General features: G+C 41.6%; 1 protein-coding gene and 2 long non-coding RNA genes across 6 annotated transcripts in view; 1 reads left to right on the forward strand and 2 right to left on the reverse strand.

Moving 5' to 3' along the window:
• Positions 1 to 224: 224 nt before the first annotated feature.
• LOC134423666 (uncharacterized) lies at positions 225 to 3,763 on the reverse strand. The gene is made up of 2 exons (XR_010029170.1): positions 3,719 to 3,763; positions 225 to 556 (listed from the first exon to the last, which is right to left on the reverse strand). It is a non-coding gene; the product is annotated as an uncharacterized LOC134423666 (long non-coding RNA).
• LOC134423665 (uncharacterized) lies at positions 3,045 to 22,739 on the forward strand. Its single transcript, XR_010029169.1, has 5 exons — positions 3,045 to 3,102; positions 5,396 to 5,444; positions 11,798 to 11,916; positions 14,275 to 14,314; positions 22,533 to 22,739. It is a non-coding gene; the product is annotated as an uncharacterized LOC134423665 (long non-coding RNA).
• TFDP2 (transcription factor Dp-2) overlaps positions 11,914 to 22,929 on the reverse strand; it is a 48,443-nt gene continuing 37,427 nt past the window's right edge. For 3 of the 4 annotated variants that reach the window (XM_063166899.1, XM_063166897.1, XM_063166896.1), the window contains 3 exons: positions 20,119 to 20,285; positions 14,788 to 14,893; positions 11,914 to 13,896 (listed from right to left, as the gene is read on the reverse strand). In XM_063166899.1, the coding sequence (XP_063022969.1) occupies positions 13,728 to 13,896; positions 14,788 to 14,893; positions 20,119 to 20,285 (442 nt within the window). In that variant the 3' untranslated portion in view covers positions 11,914 to 13,727. Of the gene's footprint in view, positions 13,897 to 14,787; positions 14,894 to 17,893; positions 18,090 to 20,118; positions 20,286 to 22,929 lie in introns of those variants that run through there. The other variant, XM_063166900.1, reaches the window with a different exon arrangement.

Genomic DNA, 22,929 nt, shown 5'->3' on the forward strand with positions numbered 1-22,929 from the left:
GAACAAAAATGTGTCCTTCCAGTACTCAAATGTTATGTGACTTGTGAGCATATTATGCTATTTCTGTTTTTCTGACACAAGAGAGCCCCTACAGTGATAACTCCTCCAGGGTTTATTGTCCCTAACAAGGTCTCTCTTAAACCTGCTGGGCTGCAGATTCTAACCTCAGAAACTGCCACTTCACTCCTAATTACAAATGGGACAGATGCACTTAACACCATAAATATTTTAATGGCTTTTATTTAGTACCAAGTTCTCTTAACATTTTAAGCGTTCTTGTGAATGTGAAAAAGCTTTAGTAGTGTTAGGTCCCTGTTAGTAGTTAGGTTACATTTGGTAGTGGAATTAATGAAAGTGTATCAAAGATCTCCTTTGATAAAACTTTTAGTTCTCTGAGATTGCTGGAGTTCTGGAGGATGTGTAGAAGAGGACACATTTCTTCTGAGCACAGCTGGCTGGTGGGCCCAGAGACAGGATCTCTGTACTGCTACCCATGTCATGGTTTATCATCAGTAACACACAGCTCTCATTTGAGGTGTTCTTCAGGAAGGGCAGCCTAGAAGGGCCAAGAGAGAGCAATGCAGGTCAGTGCCTATGAACAGCTTACTGACCTGGCCATTTGATCTTTTTGAAATAATGTGCAGGATCTCTAGGTAAAAAATTATACAGATGATGATTGATCTGCATGCTGCTAATGGCTTGACACATACCTTGAAGATTACAGTCTGTCACCTGTATTTTAGTTGATCCATGTGTTAGTCTAAAGACTTGGGCTTCCTGCTGCAGTGTCACATTGTCAAGCAGAAAGCTGCTGCAGTGGATCTCATGTTTCCAAATGCCCCAATGTGTTAAAGTAGGTCAGAAATTGCATAAGATGCCATTACTGGAAACTGCTGTAGGCTGACTTGCATATGAAAACTCAGCAGTGCAACTGGCAAATGCACTCTGACAAAGAGAAATGCAGCCATGGCTTAAAACATGACAAGAGAGCTCTCTGAAATCTCCCTAGGATATGAATGGCTGTTGGAATTGTGAGATGTCTTTGCCCCTTCAGTTCATGTTCCTGCTATCTGCTGAGCCAGAGCTGCCTGCCTGGCTTGTCAGGGGGGCTCACATTGTTCTTATCTGCAGGGAACTCAAGGCACACGGCTCCTTAACTCCTCCTGCACCGCACGAAATGCGTTCTGTGTTCCCCTGCTGGCCGGGCTCCTTGAGAGCACACAGCACACAGCCAGTCCTGTAAGGGCAAGGATCTGGAGCAGCTCCTCCACTGACTGAGGGCTCGCTGGTGATCAGTAAGGGCCAGGGCAGTGTGGGGCTCAGTGCACACACAGCTCTCTGCAGTTTCTCTGTTCAGTTTAACACCACCAAACCCGGGGAGCACTGAGCAGGCTACAGCATGTGCATTTTCTCTCTTCCAAAGCAGTGTCAGAGCTTTAGCACATTCCTGGGTATCCAATTCATGCAGTATTTTACCCCCGATATATAGTTAGAAAAACATGCTAGTGGGGAAGGAAAAAAATAATTCTGGAAGTACCTTGGTCACTCCTCAGGGTGCCTGCTTGTTCTGCTGGATGTGCATCCTGTGCCCATGAAACCAAACCCACTTGGTTAGGAATGTCTGATGACCCACCCTTTTCCATGCCCTTGGACTTCACTACATTTTACTTTCAGGTTTTTTATCTTTTAAGAATTTGAACACTGGAAAGGACAGTCTCCTGTTTTATTGGGGCTTTTTTTTTTGCTACTGATATTTTCATATAAACTTTTCTAACACAAGTTTAACCAGTTGAATAGAAACAAGAGAACTCCCAGTTAGGGGGATTATATCTATTAATAATCAGACTAGGGTATATTTGGCTGCAAATATATTTTAAAATTATAATTATATTTTTAAATCATCTTTTAGTTCAGTATATTTTTAAACTCTGAATGGATCATTAGTCAGAAAATATACTGCTTGGTGATACATTTTACAAAGATTTGAAATATGGACACTCCTCCATGAAATGAATGAATTTGCAGTTATTTCTGAAAAATCTTCACCATCCAGGACTGCTTTATTTCCTGGAATTGTTGCATCTCTGGTGGTGTATGTGCCCATTTGTCATCATGCCAGTCACCCATTCCCTACAGATACATAGAGGGTCAATACCAACCATCTCAGGAACACACACACACGGTTGTACAGTTAGATGTGCTGGAAGGGTCTGCAGTTAATGTACAAACCTCAGCAGGTCTCTGCCAGTCCCAAAGCTTCTGCTCCTCCTTTTGCTGCCTCAGGGCCAACAAACAGTTGTCTGATAAATGCTCTGATACAGTTGACTCAGTCATTTGGCATTGGCCTCTAGACAGAGTAGCCCTATCACATCCAATCTTGATTTAATAAAATTAATGCATTGCCTGATGACAGAAAACGCTAGGTAGAAGCTTGGCAGAACATTAAGTAGAAGTTTTTCAGCCTAGATAGAATGTCTAGAACTTGGCTTTAGTAATGCTAATGAGATGATGAGAAAATACAAAAAGTGAGAAGTTTGAAAGTAATAACAATAAAAACCTGGGCTTTCACGAGGCTTACATCAGCCTGGCCATTCCGATTGCAAAGAGCCAGCAGCTGTGTTAACCTACATCTTAGCAGTTACAGCAGCCTTTTCTACAACTTGGTTAATTTAGTATTAACTGTACTTAGTTACTTGCTTATGCTAATGTGGGAGTGTTATCTTCGTGTTAAGATGCTAATCCCAGACTCTCCAGAAATCAGGAATGTTTACGAACAGGTGGCTTTAGCAGCGGCGTTCCCGCAGGCTCCCGGCGGCCAGGCCCGCGGAGGAGCGCGGGGCGCGGCGTGACCGGAGCGCGCGCGCGGGCCGTTACCGTGAGGGCAGGGCGCGAGCGCGGCCCCTCAGGGCACCGAGCGGCGCCCGGGATGCAGGAACCGCGGGCAGGAACCCCGGGCAGGTACCCCGGGCGGGCAGCGCAGGAACCGCGGGCAGGAACCCCGGGCAGGTACCCCGGGCGGGCAGCGCAGGAACCGCGGGCAGGAACCGCGGGCAGGAACCCCGGGCGGGCAGCGCAGGAACCGCGGGCAGGAACCCCGGGCAGGTACCCCGGGCGGGCAGCGCAGGAACCGCGGGCGGGACGCAGGACCGTGGGTGGGCAGGCCAGGGCAGGGGCAGCCGGCGCGGCCGGGCCGGCGGCGGAGCGGGTGCGGTGCTCCGCGGTACCGGAGCCAAAGGCCGCCGGCCCGCCTGGGCTCGGCCCCGCGGGTGCCGGGGCGGGTCCCGGCCCGTCCGTGCCCCTGGAGCAGGGGAGGGGAAGGCGCTGGGCGCGGGGCCCCGCTCCGGAGGGCGTGAGGGAGCTGCGGGGCCGTGGCGGGGAGAGAGGAGGGGGGGCTGTGCAGGGCAGCGAGCGCGGAGAGCGGCCCAGGCTGAGGCATCGCCGAGCGGGCCGGAGCGCAGCAGGGCAACGCACACGGGCACACGTGGGAACTCGGCAAATACCGGCCGGGCCCTCGAGACAGGGATGCAACTCCTTGGAAAGGTGTTGTGGTCCAAAGCTGTCATCCCAAACCAGCACAAGAACTGCCTCTTAACAAAACACATGAACATGCAAACACCTCTTTTTCTGATGCTTAACTGAGGTGTGGCCTTAAAGCATGCTGGCAGATGTGGAAGCTCCACGGGTTTCTTTTTTACCCTCTTTAAAAAATAACTCTTACCTTTCCCGCGGAGCAGCGTGGGCGCGGTGTGGGCAGGCACCGCGGGCTGGCTGGTGCCTGCCTTTCCTTGCACCAACTTGTTCTCCATGCACTCAGCCCAGTCCTGTCACTGCGAGCTCTGCTTGCTGTTTTAATTTCACTCTGCAGAGCCGGAGACTTAAATTATACACAGGTCAATGCTAGGACATTTTCCCGGGGTTTACTCATTTGAAACGTTTTTTAACTTCTAAATGTGCCAAAACATACATGGTGCTTATTTATTACAAATAACTGTCTTGCTTATGCCAGCAGTTGCTGTAAAAATGCCGTTTGCTGCTTTTTACATAATATGGCGTTAAATGTAATTTTTGTTATTTAATTTTTGAAAAATAATGTTCAGTTAATGTTGGCAGATTAATTGAATGTAATATTTGTATGTAATATTGTCTTTGCTTCATAACCTGGACTTTAATGTCAGGATGATGAAAACTTGAGTTAGCACAGGTCATTTGAACCAAGGGATTGGCTGTGTGGTTTCATGTGTGGTACAAGAAAGGTGCTTTGACAATTTTGCCATTTTGTAGCTCTGTTTGCCGCCTTAGGCTGGAAGAACACAAAGCCTTCTGTTCTGTTTGCTTACTTCTTCCTTTTGATGTCATCCCATTGTTGTAGGCTTTTCTCTCGTTTCCTGTGCAGCTTTGCCTGGGACAGTGGTTTTCAGTTTTTTCATGGCTCTGTGAGTTGAGTGAGAGATGGCTGAAATGTTACAAAACTGAGCCTGCAATGAGCTGTCCAGGGGGTGGCTGTGAGAATCAGTGGGCAGCAGTGCCTTCAACAACTTGGGACTTGATTTATCCTTTGGGACAGATGGGAAGTTCTGTGAAATGTACAGGAACAGTTTGTTCTCTTTTGTTACCCTGAACTGTGGTTCAGCGAGCAGTCCCAGTGCCATCAGGGTTCCAGCCTTTTGAACGATGTGCAGTGGGAGGAGCAGAGCAGGAGTTGGGTTCTGTGTGGGACCCCCGGCAGGCGAGGGACGGGCAGTGCAGCCGGGCTGAGCCTCCTCAGCAGCAACCTACACGGATCACACGGCTCAGGGCAGCACTCGTGACACGGCGCTGGACAATGAACGATTGTTCACATCTACCTCCTATCCTACACTTGGGCTTCAGACAGAGTTTAATGAATAAGAAACCTACACAAATTTGGGGGTTTTCTGGTTTTCCTGAATGTTTCCAGATATTTTTGCTTTCTAACAGAATGTATGGAATTCAACAAGATACAGTTTCAAATAGTGTTATTTTTAACCAAGGATAATATTTGTTGTTGTCTTAATGTTTCCATTATTAGCACAGAGCTTAATTCTGCAGCAGTTACCATTGCTTGATGTCTTGTTTTAGGAAACATACAGATTTACTTAGGTGAAGAAAAACATAGACTAGTTTATATGGTGGTATCTGGTAGGACAGAGAAACTCTAACCAGAAGTATTTGTAATTTCAGAGAGCACTATTTGCAGATTTCTTAAGAGATCCATGCTGAGTACTTCTTAGAAAAGATGAAATGGGCTTTTATGCTTTCACATCTCCTCAGTTGCTTTGTTGGGTTCTTGGGGAGGAGATCCCCAGCTGAAAACACAGCACAAAGAACTAAGGATTCTTTAGAGGAGAGTATTTATTCTAACCAGGTTCACCATCAGCTTTATGTTTCAGAGTCATTCTGATTATGGAGCACTGACACAAAAGAAGGTAAGGATTTTTAGACTTTTTTTTTTTTTTTTTTTTTTTTTTAAGAAGCATAAATAAGCCCTGAATATCTTTATTGTTGGTATAAAGATTATACCCTAACATCCTCTCATTTCTGCAGTCGTGTTTCTTGCCCATAAAAAAGACTTTGCAAGAGTTCTTAGGTGGTTATTTGCCAAATCTCTTAGTGAAAATGCTTTCCCAAATAGGCCATTGCATTTTAGATGTAAGGAGCTTGTGGTAGAGTTTCTATTTATTACACAAGAATGAACTTACACTTTTGCAAGTCTTTGCTATTGTCTTTAACCTTTACTTTTAGCTGGTTTGAGATTAAAAATAGTGAGTCATCTGTGCACATGGAGAAAAGCAAGCACTGTGACATTACTTGATGTTTTCATGTTTGGCAGAGTTGGAAAAGCAACACAGGATGAAGAGGGACTGCATCTAATGCTGCCTAAATTCCTGTCATTTGGGTTCTTGCTATCAAAATAGGATGGTGTATGGAAGGATGCACGTTCAGAGTCTACAGGTGTTTGAAGGGGGTTCAGCAGGATAGATCTAGCATGAATCTGGGGGAAAACACCCTGTTTCTGGGCCCTCTCTCAGGTACAGATTACCTGTGTGTCTTGAATGGATAGGGACAGCAATACCCCTAAACATGTTGTGATTATCAAAATGTCACCATTTCAGAAGTCCAGCACCTCTCCCTGGATAAGGACATAGGATGTTTCTCTGAAGGAGCAGCCAAGGAGGATGCAGTTGCTAGACTGGTGTTTTCAGTAACCAGAGGATGCAATATTTCCCATGTAAAGCAGGGCAGTTCCTTGTTTTCCTAACGAGGTGCACAGGCTGGCAGTGTTAACCTTGAGCAACCAGTGTTCTTCTCAAAGACAAGCTCAGTCCTGTTGCCTTGAAATTCTTTTATTCAGTTCTTCTACAGTTAAGGTTTACATTTCAGTTCACAGAAAACTGGTTGTTCTTCTCCAAAGCATACACAGCTTTCACCTCAGCCTGACTGTCTGCTCCCCACCCCCATTTACAATGTACAATTCCCACTTGCAGCATTTTCAGTAAACATGGGATCAATTGAGTATACAGAAAAAGCTTCTATAAAATTTCCATTAAAAAAATAACAAGTATTTATTTACAAAGTGTTTGCTACTACAAAGTAATATTTCCTATTGGTTCAAATATACTATTTGCTAATGCCAGTGTTCCTATTAGGAAAGTAAAACTTTGTATATGCACTTTTCTTTATATCTTTGTCAGTGTTTAAAGCACATAAAATACTACCACATTTTTTTACACTACTCCTAGCCACGTACAATGTGGTAGTGGAAATTAACACTATTTGTTCAGGACAAAAAATCAGCATAGCTTAATAGCAGACTTTCTGCAAAAATAAAACTTTAGTTTATAATTTATAGGTATTTGGAAAGAGAGAAATCTGTGGAGAATTCAAAAATATGCAGCAAATGAAGATCAATGGGAAACTTGAGCTTTCCTGAAGATACAAGAGCTTAGCACAAGAAATGGGAGAAAATTTTTCCACCAAAGTGTTTGTGCCAATACACATCTTGGGAGAGCAAGATGAGTAGATTAAAACAATTATTAAAACTTCAAATCCCATATAATTAGCATGCTTGTAATTGGATTTGTCTCTTCCCACCCACCATGTTTACAAAACCCTGCTTTCAGTTCAGCATTGGAGGTCATTAAATAGCTTTGTCCATGACTGGCCTTGTTCTTTAAAAAAAGTTTAATTTAAAAGTTAATAGACTTTCAAGTGGTTTCTGCATTTTAAATATAAAAAGGAAGTGTCTCTACAATCACTTCCATGTAGAATATAGTGGACATTAAAAAGTGCTACTGTAAGGGTGGGGAGGAGGGCCAGACCTGCCTTGTCTACCCCTTGCTGCATGTTGTAGCACCTTCAGAACATGGGCTGATGGCACACGAGCGTTCAGAATTCAGCAACAGTGCTCCCTGCCAAGGACTCATCCACTGCCAGATCCTGCCCCAGGTGCAGCAAACAAGTCCTGGTGTAAAACTCTGCCTGTGCCTGCTGGCCAGGTTCTGCTGATGCTCAGTAAGATATGCAAACACAAAGTTGTGCCTTGGTGCCAGGGCATGCTTTGCAGTCAGGGCCTGAGGAACGAGGACAGGCTCACATCCTGCTTCTTACAGGTTTGTTCAAAGCAGGATTCATTTGTTTTACAGTAGGTGCTTGTGAGATACAGTGTCATAACACTTGCCTATGCTTCTCTGAAGGATTTCTCATGGCCTTTAGGACAAGGGACTGTTTCAGAAACTCGTATGATGGGTTGTGATTCAGCTGGTGTTTTCCTGGGGAAATTCTGGGAGATCCACTTCATCCCTGCATTAGTATGACCAAATCTACTAATTGTTAAAGCAATTACAATAGCAATTGAACAAAGCCATCAAAAAGCCTGGAGACTGGTTTTGTGGACTTTACCTTTTCTGATAGTTTTAACTTTTGTGAGCATTCAGAATAGTTGTGTGTGACCTGAAAATGTCAGCAGGAAGGGCTGTGGATATGTGATGCTCTTCCCTCTCTGGCTGCCTGTCTGGTGTGGGTGGGCAGCATGGGCAGCACAGGAACCAGGCAGTGTGAGGGACAAGTGTTTCACTCATGGAGAGGAGAATGGGCTAAAGCCAACTCAATTTGTCTTGGAAAGTTTCTGCATAGATGAGTTTGATTTGCAGCTACAACTGGGTTTAAATTTGACATTGCTGTATCCTGCTATCCCATGCTGGCCATATTTCTAAAGTACCCATGCCTGGAGAATGTTGAGTACTTAAGAATGGCATTTAGAGAAATCAGATTTAAGTGATTGCACTTTTCTAGCCAATACAGAAAACTAATAATCATAGAGATGCAAGTTTGTGCTTCTGGGATGTTCCTGTGTCTGCTTGGAATGATAATGGCTGTGTTACAGATACTGACCTCAAGCAGGTCAGTCTGCTTTTCTTCTTAGATAAATGCAAAAGTATTTATTTGCTCCATATTAGTCCTAAGTAGGAGGCTTTCCCTTGGGATTTGGATGGTTAGATCTCAGATGTTACTTCTGACCAATTTTGAGCAAGGATTTTTGGTGTCCTGCAGTTTAGGTGGATGTCCTAAATGTTGGATTCTTCAGTACTCTCAAAAATATGGAAGCAGAAAAGAGAACATGTTGGTTTTGTCTGATCTCTGGGTGGGCAGACAGAGTAGGTGTATTAAAGTGGAGAGTGACTGTACAGCTGTGATGAACAGCCCTTGCAGCTGTTCCTGGCACACTGCTGTGTGTGCTGAGCATTCCCTCCCCTCCCTTCAGTGCCAGCTGGGGAGGGATCCAGGGATGCCCCCTCAGGCACTCAGACTGAAGGAGCTGAGGGGCTCTGGCACACACAGCTCTGCAGTGACTTGCAAGGACAATAATCCTTGGCAGAGGGAATGAACAAATGGGAGTAACATTGCTTATGGGTGGTTTTTGGCAATGTACCTGGACTGGAGAGAGAAGAGTTACTCACAGCCTCTTAAAAATACTCAGAGACAAAATCCTAACAGTTAAACAGGAAAGAGATAATCTGATTTGGGAACTTTGTTAAGTCTAAGGACTGAGTTTCATGAAGTTTTATGGTATCAGGATTGGGTTGTGTGAACACCTGCCAGCAGAAAATTAGGTATTTAGAGTTTTTCATGTGCTCAGGTAGGTGTGTGATGTCCACAACATCACAAATGATTCATTGGTGCATTGCTTGCAGACAGGGGCCAGGATTCAAGCAGTGGCACATTTTAAACAACAAACCTCCATAAATGGGTCCTTGGCTTCTCCCTCCCCTGTTCATCACTAATGCTGCAAGAGGCACCTGAGACACCTGCAGCCTCATGGACCCAGTGCAGCACAAGGATGTCACCTCCAAGTATGGCTACTACCAGAATTTTTTAAATCACAAATTAAAAAAGCACACATAGTCTTTCCCCAGCCCATTACATCTGGTTATTTAATGTAATGATGCCCATGAGAGATTCCTGGAATGAAGAGATATAAGTGAGGTGGGTCAGGCAGGAAGATAGCTTGCTTTGGTTTGTTTTCTCTACACCATCCCCTGTGGTGCTGGCTTTGGTTTTAAATGAATCTAAACCCCAAACATCTTTAACTTGCTAAAGGGAAAGTCTTTACCATCAACTGCCTGATTATTTTCAGCTGAAAAGGCCCAGTTAATTACAAAAAGGAGTATTGCCCAGAGTTCAAATGTGGTTAAGTTTCAGCCATACTCTTGAATTAAAATAGTGGATTTGGTCAAAAAAAAAAAAGAGCACTCGAAATTTTAAACCTTAACTGTGGAATTGTAAATTGAAGCATCATTTCATGTGTGAACATGAACTTGAAGGCCTCATTTTTCTTTAAAAAACCAAAAGGATTAAAATGTGGTTATTAGGCCTTTTTACATAATGTTACTTCAGGCTGACATAGTTGATCAGCAGAAGCCCTTCTGTGGGAATTCTGTATCCTCAGCAATTTCTAGCTACTCAAAAGGATTTAGGGGTATTTGCAAGCTGTGGTTTAAACATTAAAACCCCTTAACCAAAATGGAAACACCTACAACAGGGCTTTTACTGGGTTTATGGTGTTAGTTGAAGTCATACCTTCAGTTGAACTGGTCTTATTTGCTAGAGACACACCCTTTCTGAGATTAAGTTGGCATTAATTCCAGTGTGGAAATGTGAAAACTGGTGCACTTTAATACAATTTTAAATACCAAAATCCACAAATATTTTGTTATATTTCCACATAATGGAAAAATGCTGTCTCCCACTCGTAGTTTTTCATCTAGGTGGTGGAGCTGACAAGTTTTTCTAAATCAAATTTAGATTTTTCAAGCACCACAAAGTTAGTCCAGAAATAAAGTTTAGTGCACAATAGCTATAAAGGCATTTACATACAGCATTATATTGCTTGCAGTCAAGTGCCTCCTGAATCCATAACCAAGAGAGAGTGTTCCAAGACACAAAAACATCACTTAAATTTACCTTAAATATAAGATAAATTTGATAATGAAAATTTGAATAATGAAATAAATTTTAATAATTAAAATCTAAGTGCTAACTTTTTCTCATATGAAGTATAACCTAGTACCAGTTGCTGCTTGATTCCTGTCAATGAATGTCAGGGGTATTGCATGAGACAGGAGATGATGGTGGAACTGAATAGAAAATGGGAAAACCAGGCTTGGTCAGGACCATTTTACTGTGGAAAGTGTTTGCTGGCTCTCGGCAGGAGGGAGGGAAGCACTGCCATGAGCTCAGTGAGAGCTCTGTGGTTTGTTAATATTCTCAAGCTCCTTGTTACTCACAATTGCAGCAGCTGCCTTTGGTGAGGTCTTGCATTTACCTGTTTTGGTTTGTGGTTTTTGTGTCTTTTTTAACTATGGCAGCTAAGATCACCAGGAATGATTGAAAAGTTTGCCTGAGATCATACACAGGTGACTGTGGCTGGATCAGGTCCCAAATTCTCCTAGTTCCCAGACTTGAGTGTGGCCACAAGACTGCAGTGCTTCAGTTGAACTTCATCCTCAACTGGTACAAAGAAGCCCAAGGAAAGAATTTACTTTTGAAGTCTCTTCTAAATGTTCTAACTTGTTTTGTCCTTTGTATTCAACTAGTCCAGGAAAAATAACTTTTGAAGGCTTGGTTCAACTGTCTAATAAATGTTATATGTGCCCATATTTTTTATCTTTAAATTTGATAGTTCGATGTTTGCCAGAAAGCAAGCAGCTGTGCAGGCTGCAGCTTTGAAGGGCACAGACATCAGTGGAGGAAAGGTGTCACTGAAGATCTTCCTTCCCCTGTAAAGCAGACTGGCTGCTAATAAAATACATTCCATTTCTGGGCTGGAAGCCTTTTTTTTTGCCAGGTTCTTATAGTTCAAAGCGCTGCTCTTCAGGAACTGCTTAGTGTTTTGCTGTTTTTTCTTTTTACATCAATCTTGAGTGGGAAATGTGAAGAAAGTGTAAAGTAAAATGTGTCCTTAATGTATTGCTGGGGAGAGGGTGGTATAACTACTCTGGAAGATATTTCCCTTGTAAAGAATTGCTTAGGCTCATGCATATGTAAGTTACCTTTGATATGTCCTTTCCAATGAAAGCTTACTGACAGGGCACTTTTGAAAAAGCAATGTGTTTTTTAACAATGAAAGTGATGATCTGTTTAAATGAAATGTCAATCACGAAGCTGACAATTCCATAGTAGTATGTCTGAAGTACCTGTTCCCTTCTCACCCCGTTTTAAAAGTGAGCCACTTGGCTCAATGCACTGACTCTCAGCAAGAATATTTTTTGTGTCTGTAAAGCTTTTCTGGAATGGAGGTAGTGTTACAGATTCGGTGGAAGTGAGGGGGTGTGAAGCCCTCGGTCTGCTGCTGCCTGTGAGCCATGAGCACGGGATGGGCTGAACAGTCTTGCCCCGAGGGTGAGTACCATAGTGGGCATTTCAGTTTGTGCATTTGCTATTCATTTGTAAAACAGCTCAGTCAAAAGCCATGGCTAGTACTGGTGCTGCCCTCAGGCACTCCTCAGGTGCAGGAGTTTGAATGTCTGTGAGAAGTTCCTACCTGGATGCTTCTGTTTGTAATGGAAACGTGTGGGTGGTGCTTGGGTATGCCTCACAGTTTTACCTGTGGCTGACAGCCCTGGGCTAGCTCCTGCACACAGCCAGGCAGCTCTTGAGCTGGGGCCTCATTTTGTCTCTGCAGCTCAGGCTTGGTGCTTTTGGAGTGAGTGCAGGTTCGGCTGTAGAAGGTGATGTGGACACAGCCCAGGCTGTGAGAGTGATGCTGCAGCAGCCCAGGGCAGCTGCTGCCATTGCTCAGTGAGCAGCAGCACAGGGGACCTCACCCACCCCCCAGAGCAGAACACAGCCAGGACAGCTGCCCCAGACAGCTGGGACATGGGACAGCCCCGGCAGACAGTGGGAAAACTGGCAAGATTGACCTCATGAAAAACAGTTACCTTAGAGCTAGGCAAAGTCCTGGGCACTGGAACACCGTGGGAAGAGTACATCCAGTGTATTTTACATTGATATTCAAGGTTTTGGTTTTTTTAAAAGGTCTTTATGATTGGATGTGATGTTAACTATGGAAAACACAGCCTCCTGCTGCAAGTCTGAGTTTAACAGTTCACATGGGATATGGGCTGGGTAACTTGAGCCACAGAGCATTTTACATGGTTTGAAACAACTTTCAAAGGTGCATCAAAGTGAGTGCAACTGAAGTTACTGATAAGAAAGTCTGTCAGAATGCAAAACATGAAACAATGTATTGTTGAAATTTAATTTTTTCCCTAAGAACCTCAGCCTATGACTTTAAAAGTTATGTGACCTGCCCACCCCAAATTTGAAAAGACTGCCTTGAAAACACACTGCCTGAGATCCTTAACATAGTGGGAGGCCTTTTTTCTAATATCAAAGGGATTATATAAAGTTAGAACAATAAAGGAGAAGCTACACTGAATACGCTGTAATCTAGAAATACAAATTTTTAACTTATTTTCCTTGAAAAAAGCTGGTGCAGAGAATACTGGTTTTTTTCCTGACTGTTTTAATAATGGCTAAGAATAATCACTTAAAATAAATTAGGCCTGCAATATAAATGAACATATGAACCTTTTATACTAATGCTTCCTGTTATTTTTAGAGTATCTAAAATGGATATAAACTATTTCAAGATTCATTTAATCACTTGCAATTTATATTACTTTAAGAATCTTCTATACAGCAAGTTGAACAGAAAAAAAGCAAACATTTTAACAGTCCCTTTTCCCTATAACCACTTTCATACAAGATAGTTTTAAATAATGATTTTAGCACATTTGTGTGTGCTCTCTCCCCCTTTTTCTAAAGGCAGAACAGCCAAAAGACAATACAAGAATCAGCTTTTACTGACTGACTGTTTTCTCCTCCATCTGAAAAAGACAAGGGGAAGACAGATACTCGAGTCCCAAAATGGAAAAGATGATCTTAAGGTTTACTTTGCCAAATCTCCAGGGACTTTGTTCTTTTCCTCATTTATAGTTTATAAAACCCACTTTACTCTGTCTCTGCATGTCACTCTGTGTTCAGTTACACAATTCTTCAATTTCAGCTATGGATAAACTTGTTTTGAAGCTTCCATTTTAGTTCACCAAACACAGTGCAAACCAAGGCAAGAAACCAGTAAAATCCAAACAGGAACTCCCATTAAGAATATTTGAGCAGCATTTTGTATATTCCATTTTCTCCTGTCCTCATTCTGGGGAGGAAGAATCCTCATCTTCATCCTCTTCATCTTCCTCGTTGAAGGAGCAGGGCGTCTCCCCCCGGGACGCTGCGCTGCTGGACTGCTGGCTGCTGGGGGCAAGCAGCTGCCCTGTTGCTAAGGCCACTTCAGCATCCAAACACAACCCTGCATTCTCACTAGCAAGACAACAGAAAGGGGCAAGTTTAGAGGGCTTCTCAGGAGGTTTTAAGCTTTTTCTTTTTGGCCTCAGCTTTTCCTTTAGTCAGAGAAATGCTACCAACAAGGAAAAATCCCAAAGTGTTACAGTAAACACAGCTATTAGTTAGGAGAGTTGATAAAACATTGGAAAACTGCATAAAAAAGAATATTGGGTGACTTCTTTTTTTTTTTCATAACCAACTGATAGAATTGCTTAAGCTGAAGAAAAAAAAGGAAATCCATTTCAGTTTCTTTAATACACAGAAATGTTTGCAATATAAAATGAAGCTGTTAATTGTTATGAGAAAGAGCCTGCTGCAAAACATTAATCCCTATTTCCATTTTTTGTGGTACAGGTAACCTCCAAGCAAAGTCTGCTGCTGAGGTGTATTTAAGGTTGGTGTTTTGCTCATGGTGTTTTTTTGTTTGGTTGTTGGTTTTTAATTTTAAATTCTTATTAAGTTGTGTGGACTAAACTTCTTTCATGAAAGCTTAAATAGCAGTGCATTTAGAGAGCAGACATTTTTGTGCAATCTTCAGAAATATTACCAGGCTTTTATGCACATGTAATTATCTGTCTGTAGTCCATGCCCAGGCAGGAATTTAGGGTTAATCAGGAAAAGGGGCTTGGAAGTGATTCTATTCTTATGAAACATAGGTACAAAATAGCTGGTATGGTCACTGTTCAAAGCATGTTGATTTGACCTCTCAAACATAATTTTCCTTCAAGGAAGACAGAGACTTTTTCACCATCAAAATCAGCCATGATAATATCTCAATTCCTGCATGCAAATGGTATGAAATAGCAAGGTTACTAAAGTACCACAAGCATATATAACTATTCTTGAATAAAAAATAATTTTATTTACCTTGATTTAGCATCATATATGCTTCCAGCTGCCTCAAAATGGGAAACTGCTTGTGCTGAACTTGAAATTAACCCTTGGTTTACCCATGAAAATCCCGCAGACATATCTAGAAGAAAGCATAACTATTTATGATAGTTACTTACGTTTTTTCTTTCTTTTACATTTTTAAACTTTGCATTCTCTTTGCAATTAGGATCCCTTAATTTAGTTTAGAAGGTACCAGTAGCTTGAGTTTTATACTGTACATGTGTCCTGTTTAATCAAGATGAAATGATATCCTGTGTTTGTGGATTCACTTAAGCCTTGCACTCAGCTTTTCCCTCTGTCTGAAGAAGATTCACCTGGCTGGTGACTGTATGCAATCACAGGTACCTGAAATGAGTTCTCGAGTCCTTCATGGAAACACTGCCACAGCCTGACCCTGCGAAATGCCCAGACAGCTCCAAGCCTTGGCTGCCCCACTTGGTGAGGGTACAAAGGAATTGTATTTATTTGGGTTTGAGACAGTGCAGTGAAGCCACCCAGGCAGTCTCTGTATTGCTGTTTCAGGCAGTTTCAGCCTGGTGCTCTCATGGCTGGCTGTGGGGCAGCCTCCTCAGCCACTGTGCCCCAGCCAGAGCTGGGCAGCAGCTGTGGACATGGCAAAGGGCTGGTGCCAAGAATGGAAGAGAGAGCCTGTTGTACACTGCACATGAGACATGAAAGGCACTCTCCTCCCTAGGGACAGGAAATGGGGGCGTTAAGACCATTAAAATGGTCTGGCAATAATGCCAATTTCTTTAGGCAGTTTGTTAAAAACCCCCTGAGAGATGTGAAGAGGTTACTAACAGCCCCCACAACACTTGTTTTCAAATTCCCTAAGAAGTAGTTATGCCTGTCAGTTGTTTCCAGTTATGCACATTTCTGCCAAGATAATCACCAAACCAAGTCTACAGACCCACTTACATTTATGGATTTTTTTTGTGTTTCTAATTTGCTTTTTAGATAAGGCATTTCTATTCACCTACCCAAATTCTATCTCGACACAAAGTTAACATCAAAACAAAGTTACCAAGACTGTCTAGTTCTTTTCTATGGCACTTGCATCTGGTTCCAGCTGGATGCATTAAATCAGAAGTTAGAGTCCTTACTGTTAAACTCTGTGCCTAACCAAGCCTCTGTTTTAGACAGCACAGTGGCAGTAACTGGGACTGTACTACTCATAATTATCTCGAGTTGTTCTATAATAGCAGGTAAGAGAAATAACTGTATTTGTTACACACACATTCTCATTTGTCCTGTGTCCTTGTCAAGCTTTGGTTCCTCTAGATTTGGCAGTGCTGCCTAGCACAGGGACTGTTTGAAGCAGGCTGACACAGCCATGTTACATTGGCTTCACAGGCTACCTTGGTTTGTGCTGTTGCAGCAAGGTATTTAAATGTCATGGTACCAAGCAAGGCTAGCAAGGGTGGTGTTCCTGGCAGCAGTCCTTGGAACATGATAGCAAATGTTGATAAGTGGCAGTTTTAGGGTGATGTGTGAGGACAGAATAGATGAGAACAGTTAAGTGTGGCTGGAGCTTGATGTCTTTCATCAAGATTGCCCTAAATGCAGGTTTCATGTTACAGAGAACATGTTCTCACAGCTTCCTCCTGTCTGTGCAGGAGGAGGCTAAATCATTTGGAATGACTGCATTGTATTTAGACTAATAGAGCCGTACCACAGTGTTGTTCCCTGTATTTTGAAGTACTGTACCTGTGTGTACGTGTTTAATATTTCAGAATAATAACAAGACACTGCTGGTAATCTTGTGCTTTATAAACATTTCTGGATAATGGCTCGTTAGTCTTCCTTTTGAAGAGCAAAGTAGAAGCATGGCAGAAAGGTGGTTCATAAAAGCATATCCCTGCCTTGAATTTTCATTGCCTCATATTTCTAAATATTATATATATTTCAATAATATAATATGTATTTCAATTTTCCAGTGGGCTCTGAGGAGCAAGGGATAAGAAGTTTGTGAAAGGTGGGGAGTTGAAGCCATTTCCAGTATGGTTAAAGTCTGTCAAAACAGAAGTGTGCCTACAATGAAAAGACATTTCTTCTGGCAGTGTAGATCAATTACTAATAGCTACACCTAAAACCAGGGAAAGCAATTTGAATAAACCTTCCCAAGGTGGTGCAGTCCAATCCATAGTGGCATTGTTATATACTAGGCATATCTTGTAGCAGATACTCTTGGTAGAAATTTATACTTTATTTGAGAGGGCTCTAAAGCAATGCCCTCAATAGTTTAGCAGTTAATGTACAAATGCTGCATGGGAGTGTTCTTGACATCTGAACAAACTTGCTCAGGCAGTGGGTGCTCTTAGCTCTTTAGTTCCATCTCCAGCCCATTTTCCAGTCATGGATAATTACACAGGTAAACAGCAGAGCACTTCTTCACACAGGTTAAAAAACCAAGTCCTAAACCGCACCACTTTGCTCACTGCCTTAGTGGGATACATAAGGTAAGATGTTGTTACCTCAACTGTTAGTGCCTCAGAAACCTTATTTCCTGCATTTTTTAAAATCTGCAGCCTCATTTCTAGTAGTCACAACTCAACTAACAAAAGTGGGACTTAGTTTTGTGGTAAGTGCCTGTAGGAAGTGTACAGCCCAAAAAAGAGAGATGTTACTCTGGCTGCTGTTGTACGAGTTGATGCTTGTCCCAGGAGTGTTTCTGCTCACCCAGCAACCTCACTGCCCCCTTTGCACTTGAGCTGTTCTGGCTGGAGCCCTTTGCTACATTTATTGTTTAATTGTTTAATTGATGCAAACTTGTCTGCCAGACAAAGCCTGCACTTTAGTACCAGGAACCAGCTCAGGGAGAGCACATGGGAAATCACCTGAGTCAAAATGCAGAAATGGGCAGGAATGTATAATTAGGATTGTGTCCTTGGGGGATGTCCTCTTAAGCTGGGGCAAGTGTCATGTTTTAGACTAGACATTGTCAGTTATGACAAGCAACAGAAAAATGTGTTACAAAAATAATGTAAGATACACAGAATCTTTTTCTCTTGGAGGTCAATATGCCTTAGCTTCTGCTGATTTCAGTGGCAGGCATACCTGGGAATCACACCAATGTAATATTTAAAATGCATATTACAAAAATACATTTATTTGCTAAAACATGGTGAAACTAGCAAACCTAGAAGACACTACTTTTATGAAATTTGGGCACTTGAAGAATGGCTGAATTCACACAATCCTCTTCAAAAGAAAATCCACCAATAAAGCTTTGATGTGTACATCATCAGTTCAGCAGTTCCAAGCATTTTACGTGCCTGTTCAATGCAAATAGAAAGTTACTGCTTTTCAAAGCTGAGATGATCCAACATTTTTTGTCAAGTAAAAGTTTCTTTAGTTTATCTGGTTTACACTTAGGATTCTTCCAACTGCTTCTCTAGTCCTGCTGGTAAGCATTATAGTGCCAACTATTGTTAGTGTTTAGAAGTCAGGAATTATCTGAAATAATGTCCAGGCTAAGGTCAAACTGATATTGTACAGGAAATAATTCACCTATTTGGACATGTTAGAACAGGACTGGCTTCTAGAGCAGTTGTGTGTCTGTCTAGACTGGCTGTCTAGAGCAGCTCCTGGGATCATAATGAATCTTGATTGCAATATATTTACTCAGTGAATCAATAAGAGACCTGGACCTGTTCTCCCGGTATGGTGGTAACTGAAGCCACTGTCCTTGGAAGAGCCATCATGGCAATGTAGAAGTAACCATGAATTCTAGAAACCAGGGATGACCCTTCTATTTCCCTACTCTTGCTGTGTAAGAAAATGTCTAAAGCCTCCCAAGGTTAATATGGGATGATAACAAAAAAATGTTATCAGGTAAATGCTGGCTTTTCATATATTGTGCAAAACATTTAAATCTGTTTCCTTTATTGGTCACTTACTGCAATTAGAAACCACCACTATGCAATTCACACTCTTAACTGTAGATTTGTGTAGCACAATTACGTAATAAGGAACAAATAGAATCAACATTTAAAATTAATACATGTACTGGTATGTAAAATAAAGTACCTTTTTTTTAAAGTACATATACTTCTAAGCTAATTTTTACAGAGGCTGAAACAGCTGAATGTAACCCATGTATGAAGAGTACATTACTTGCCTTAATGATTTTTGAGTAAAAAGTAAAATCAATGCATTTCCTATGATTAAAACTCTATACAGGTACCAGGCTGCTGGTTTGCTACTAGGGAAGTACTCAGTAAACAGTGTCATGACACTGGGTGTTTGCAAATGTAAGGAAACCCTATTCCCTGGAGGTAAATTAATGCAGGCTTAAAATGAAAAAGGAATTTTAGTTTGATCCTCAACACATGGGAACAATTAAGTAACTTCAACATTGCAACACTATTAAAGGACATGGGTTCTGCTCCTTTCCCCTTTTTCACACTGCTGATAAATCACATGCTGATAAATAATGTTGAGTTGAGTGAACCTGTGAGGAACAAATCAAGAATTCTTTCCACTTCTCTTTTTGTTGTGAGTGCCATTTTATAAAGACTTCAGGTGTGATTTCAAAATTGATCAAAAATAAAATAGGAAATTTTAGTTTTAAAACCCACAGGACAAGAGAACCAGGAAAATACAGATAAATGTTAATAAACATAAGCACATCTGATGTAGTTTGAAATGTTAAGCCATTTAAAATATAAACTTGAGAAAATGCTGGGCTAAGTTAAAGCTGGAGTGCAGCAAGGACACAGTGACAGTAACAATAGGAAGTGACAGCCAATTGTGGCAGCTCTAGTCCAGGGATGGACTGAAGGAGTTCTGGTCTTGTGTCTAAGCACGACCTGTTCAAACAGGGCAGGCAAAAGCCCCTGCCTGGGACACCTGTCCTGAAGTCTTTGGACTTGCTTTATTTAGAGAAGCTCAGTTCTCAGGTGGCACCTGCTGGCTTCTGAGGGATTACACCCAACCAGCTCAAGGTGCTCTTTTTTCTTTCCTTTTCCTCAGCTTGGGAAGAGCTGCCTTCTTCCAGTTTGCTCCTCCATACATTCAGTTACTCAGAATTAATACTAACATAAAAATTTGTTCTTGGTGTCAACTTAGTTATTTAAGAAATAATTTCTTCATAATGCAGCTCACACATCACACTGTTACAAATCAGTGTGCATTAAGGACAATTAAGATATACCTTCCAAAATTAACAGCAAAACAACTGGTTCATGTATCAACCCTACTAAGTCCCACAAACCCTGAAATTTACATATGTAAGTTAATATAATTAAATTTGCTTCAGTTTAGTAAGGTTATGGATTTGGTCAGAAACAATATTTCACTTACCTGTGATGTAGCCTTCTAAAGCTTTTGGCACCAGTGATTTTGCAGTTCTCAGGTCCTCAGCTGAGCACTTGCCTGCTTCGAGCCCAAAGGACATTCCCATTCTCTTCAGCACCTCACTGTCATCATGAATCTCAAAAGTATTATCGAAATTAAAGAGGTATTCAAATCTGCATGGAAAAAATTAAAAGTGAGATGGTTCTGAAAAGAGCACAGCTGTGCTCTTCTTGCCTATTCTTTCTCTGATGGTTTTGGCATGTACTAAGGTAAGCACCTGAAGTCCTGGTTTTCTGTAAGGGGTCCTCAAGGAAAGAGAAGTGCAAGAAATGCTTTCTCTTTTCTGTGACTGGCATGCCTACAGGTTTAAAATGGCACATTCTCAATTAAAGTAACTTCACCATTGCAGGAACAAAGTTTAAAATTTTCTACCTCATTAAGTAGATTCAAAGGAGAAGAGGGAGGCCTTAATTAAACATGAACCTTCACTTGCACTAAAGCCAATAAGGTCACCTGAAGCCCTGTCACCAAAATAACTATTTTGTTTTTCTGCTTTCACATTTCACTTTCTGTTCTAATGTGCAACACTCCTCCTGTGAACTGACCTATTTACTTTGGTATAATTTTGCTTCTTTGGATGCAGCTAGAAAAGCAGTCTGTTCAGAGTCATGTGTGTTCACAATCCACTGTTTCTGCTGCAGGACTTTTAAAGTGTTTTTAACTGCATATAAAAATGGAAATTGAGATATAAACTTCAGACAGCTTTAAGAAATGCAGGGGCATTTAGGCTGGTCTTACACTGTCATCACAGGTATTAAAAGCCTGGACAGTTCTGGTCTGTAAAATAAGGCTCAGTTCCCAGTACCTCCTGTCCTGCCAACAAAACCTTTATCCTTGGAAAAGCAACTCATCTGTGAAATACAGTCTTTAAAAGATAACTCACTGGTGGGTCTTCCATTATCTCTCCAAGCTCATGTCACATGTCAATTTTCTTGCTAGGTTGTTTTCTAATACTGATTTTCTTATACCTGAACCAGGAAACTTGGAAGCTTTATAGTTCTTGAGTTTATACGCAGAATTTTTAATTGGTAATATAATGTTTTGTGCTGGGTGTAATTATCAGTTACATACAGCATTTCTTCTGTGACTCATACCATATTACTTGTTAAACCTATTGTTTATGTACCTTTATTTATTTCAGCATAATCACATTAAGAAGGAAAATAAGATGTGTCATTTTCATTTCAACCTGTACAATTCCATCGCTGCTGCCTAAACTGGCACAGCTCGGTGTCATACCAAGCTACCACCAGCAAGCTGTAATTACTGACTCATAACTGAATTCCAATTTATGGCACAGCATCAAAAGCTGCATTTATTGATAGCTCTGCAATTCTTCTCCCATGTGCTGTGGCCAAATACTGGATGTCAGAAAGGAAGGCAACTTATTTTCCTTTCCCAGCAAGTTTCCAAACTGAGAAATTTACAGTCTTCAGTATTTCTTCAGTTTAGTTTCCAGCAGCCTGCAGTCACTGATACAGGAAATCCCTACACTTCCATTTTGCTGTTAACAGCTTTTTGAAGATTTTCTTTCAGGCACTTGACATGAGCCCCTTCTGAACCATAAACTTTTACCATGAACAAAATCAAATATTACTACTTGCATAGAGTGTTACAAAAACCTTTTTGTCATCACCTGGTTTCTTCTCTTAATGTCTCTCAATTTAATAAGCAACTGTGTGCAGCTGTTCTCTATACATGTTCCCATAACACTCATGACTTTTGAGACACCTGGGAATGCACTGTCCTCTCCTCTCTAGGCCAAAGAGCCCATCTGCTCCTTCTGTCAAAGCCCTTCCACAGCCTCAGCCCTTCTTGCTGCCCTCCTGTGTCTCTTGGTTATGCCATACTTGTCCCAAGAACATGAGAGTGTAGTATTCCAGATATAAAGCACTACATGCATCTAGCTTTACACTGTAGTCCTTGCTGGTTTTCCTGGTAATTCCCAGCATGATTTCAGTTGTTACTGAGAAATCAACTTTTGTTCTCACAGGAATTATCTGCTGGGCTACCATGTTATTATTCAGTGATACAAGGCAGGTCCAGAGGCCATCAATACTGTGTATGCAAAATTTGGGTACACTTCCAGCCCCTTTCCCATGATAAGTGCAAATTTGATCACCAGTGATTTTAATCTGGATTTTCTGCTGCTACAGGCAATTCTTTCTGTAAGGGTACAAGAGGCCACTTCCTACATGTTCTTGCTAATATACAGCACTGTATCTCCAGTGCTGTACAAAATCTGCATTTCCCCTTAGAGATGTTCTAATTTTCCAAGTTTCTGATACATCTATTGTGTCTGAATGCTTCTTTACAACAAGGTATTCTGGCTAATTTTTCTTTTTTTTTTTTTTCTCTAGGACCAACAGCATTTATACAGAAGTACCATATACACTAAATAAATTTTCCCTGTTTAAATGGGACTTACTTGTTCAGGTGCCTCATCTTTAAAATTAGTTCTTAACTACTTCCTTTTTACCTGAAGACTTTGCTTTTCCTGCTCCAGCTTCAGAAATGCCATTCCCAGCATGCTGCTTGGCACCCATCTGCCTTCTCAAACCCTAAACAAAGCTTGCCCAATAACTTCTTTCTTTTTTTTTTTTTTTTTTTTTTTTTTTAAATTTATTTGTGAGACATTTTGCTCTGTTTTGGCTGTTCTTGCATAGGAAAACACTTAGAGGACACACACCTATTTTCCTTCTGATACTGTATCACCCTTATATGTAGGACATTTCAAAGCAATTACTTTCTGTAGAA

The sequence above is a fragment of the Melospiza melodia genome, chromosome 12, assembly GCF_035770615.1.
Source record: "Melospiza melodia melodia isolate bMelMel2 chromosome 12, bMelMel2.pri, whole genome shotgun sequence".
NCBI lineage: Eukaryota > Metazoa > Chordata > Aves > Passeriformes > Passerellidae > Melospiza > Melospiza melodia.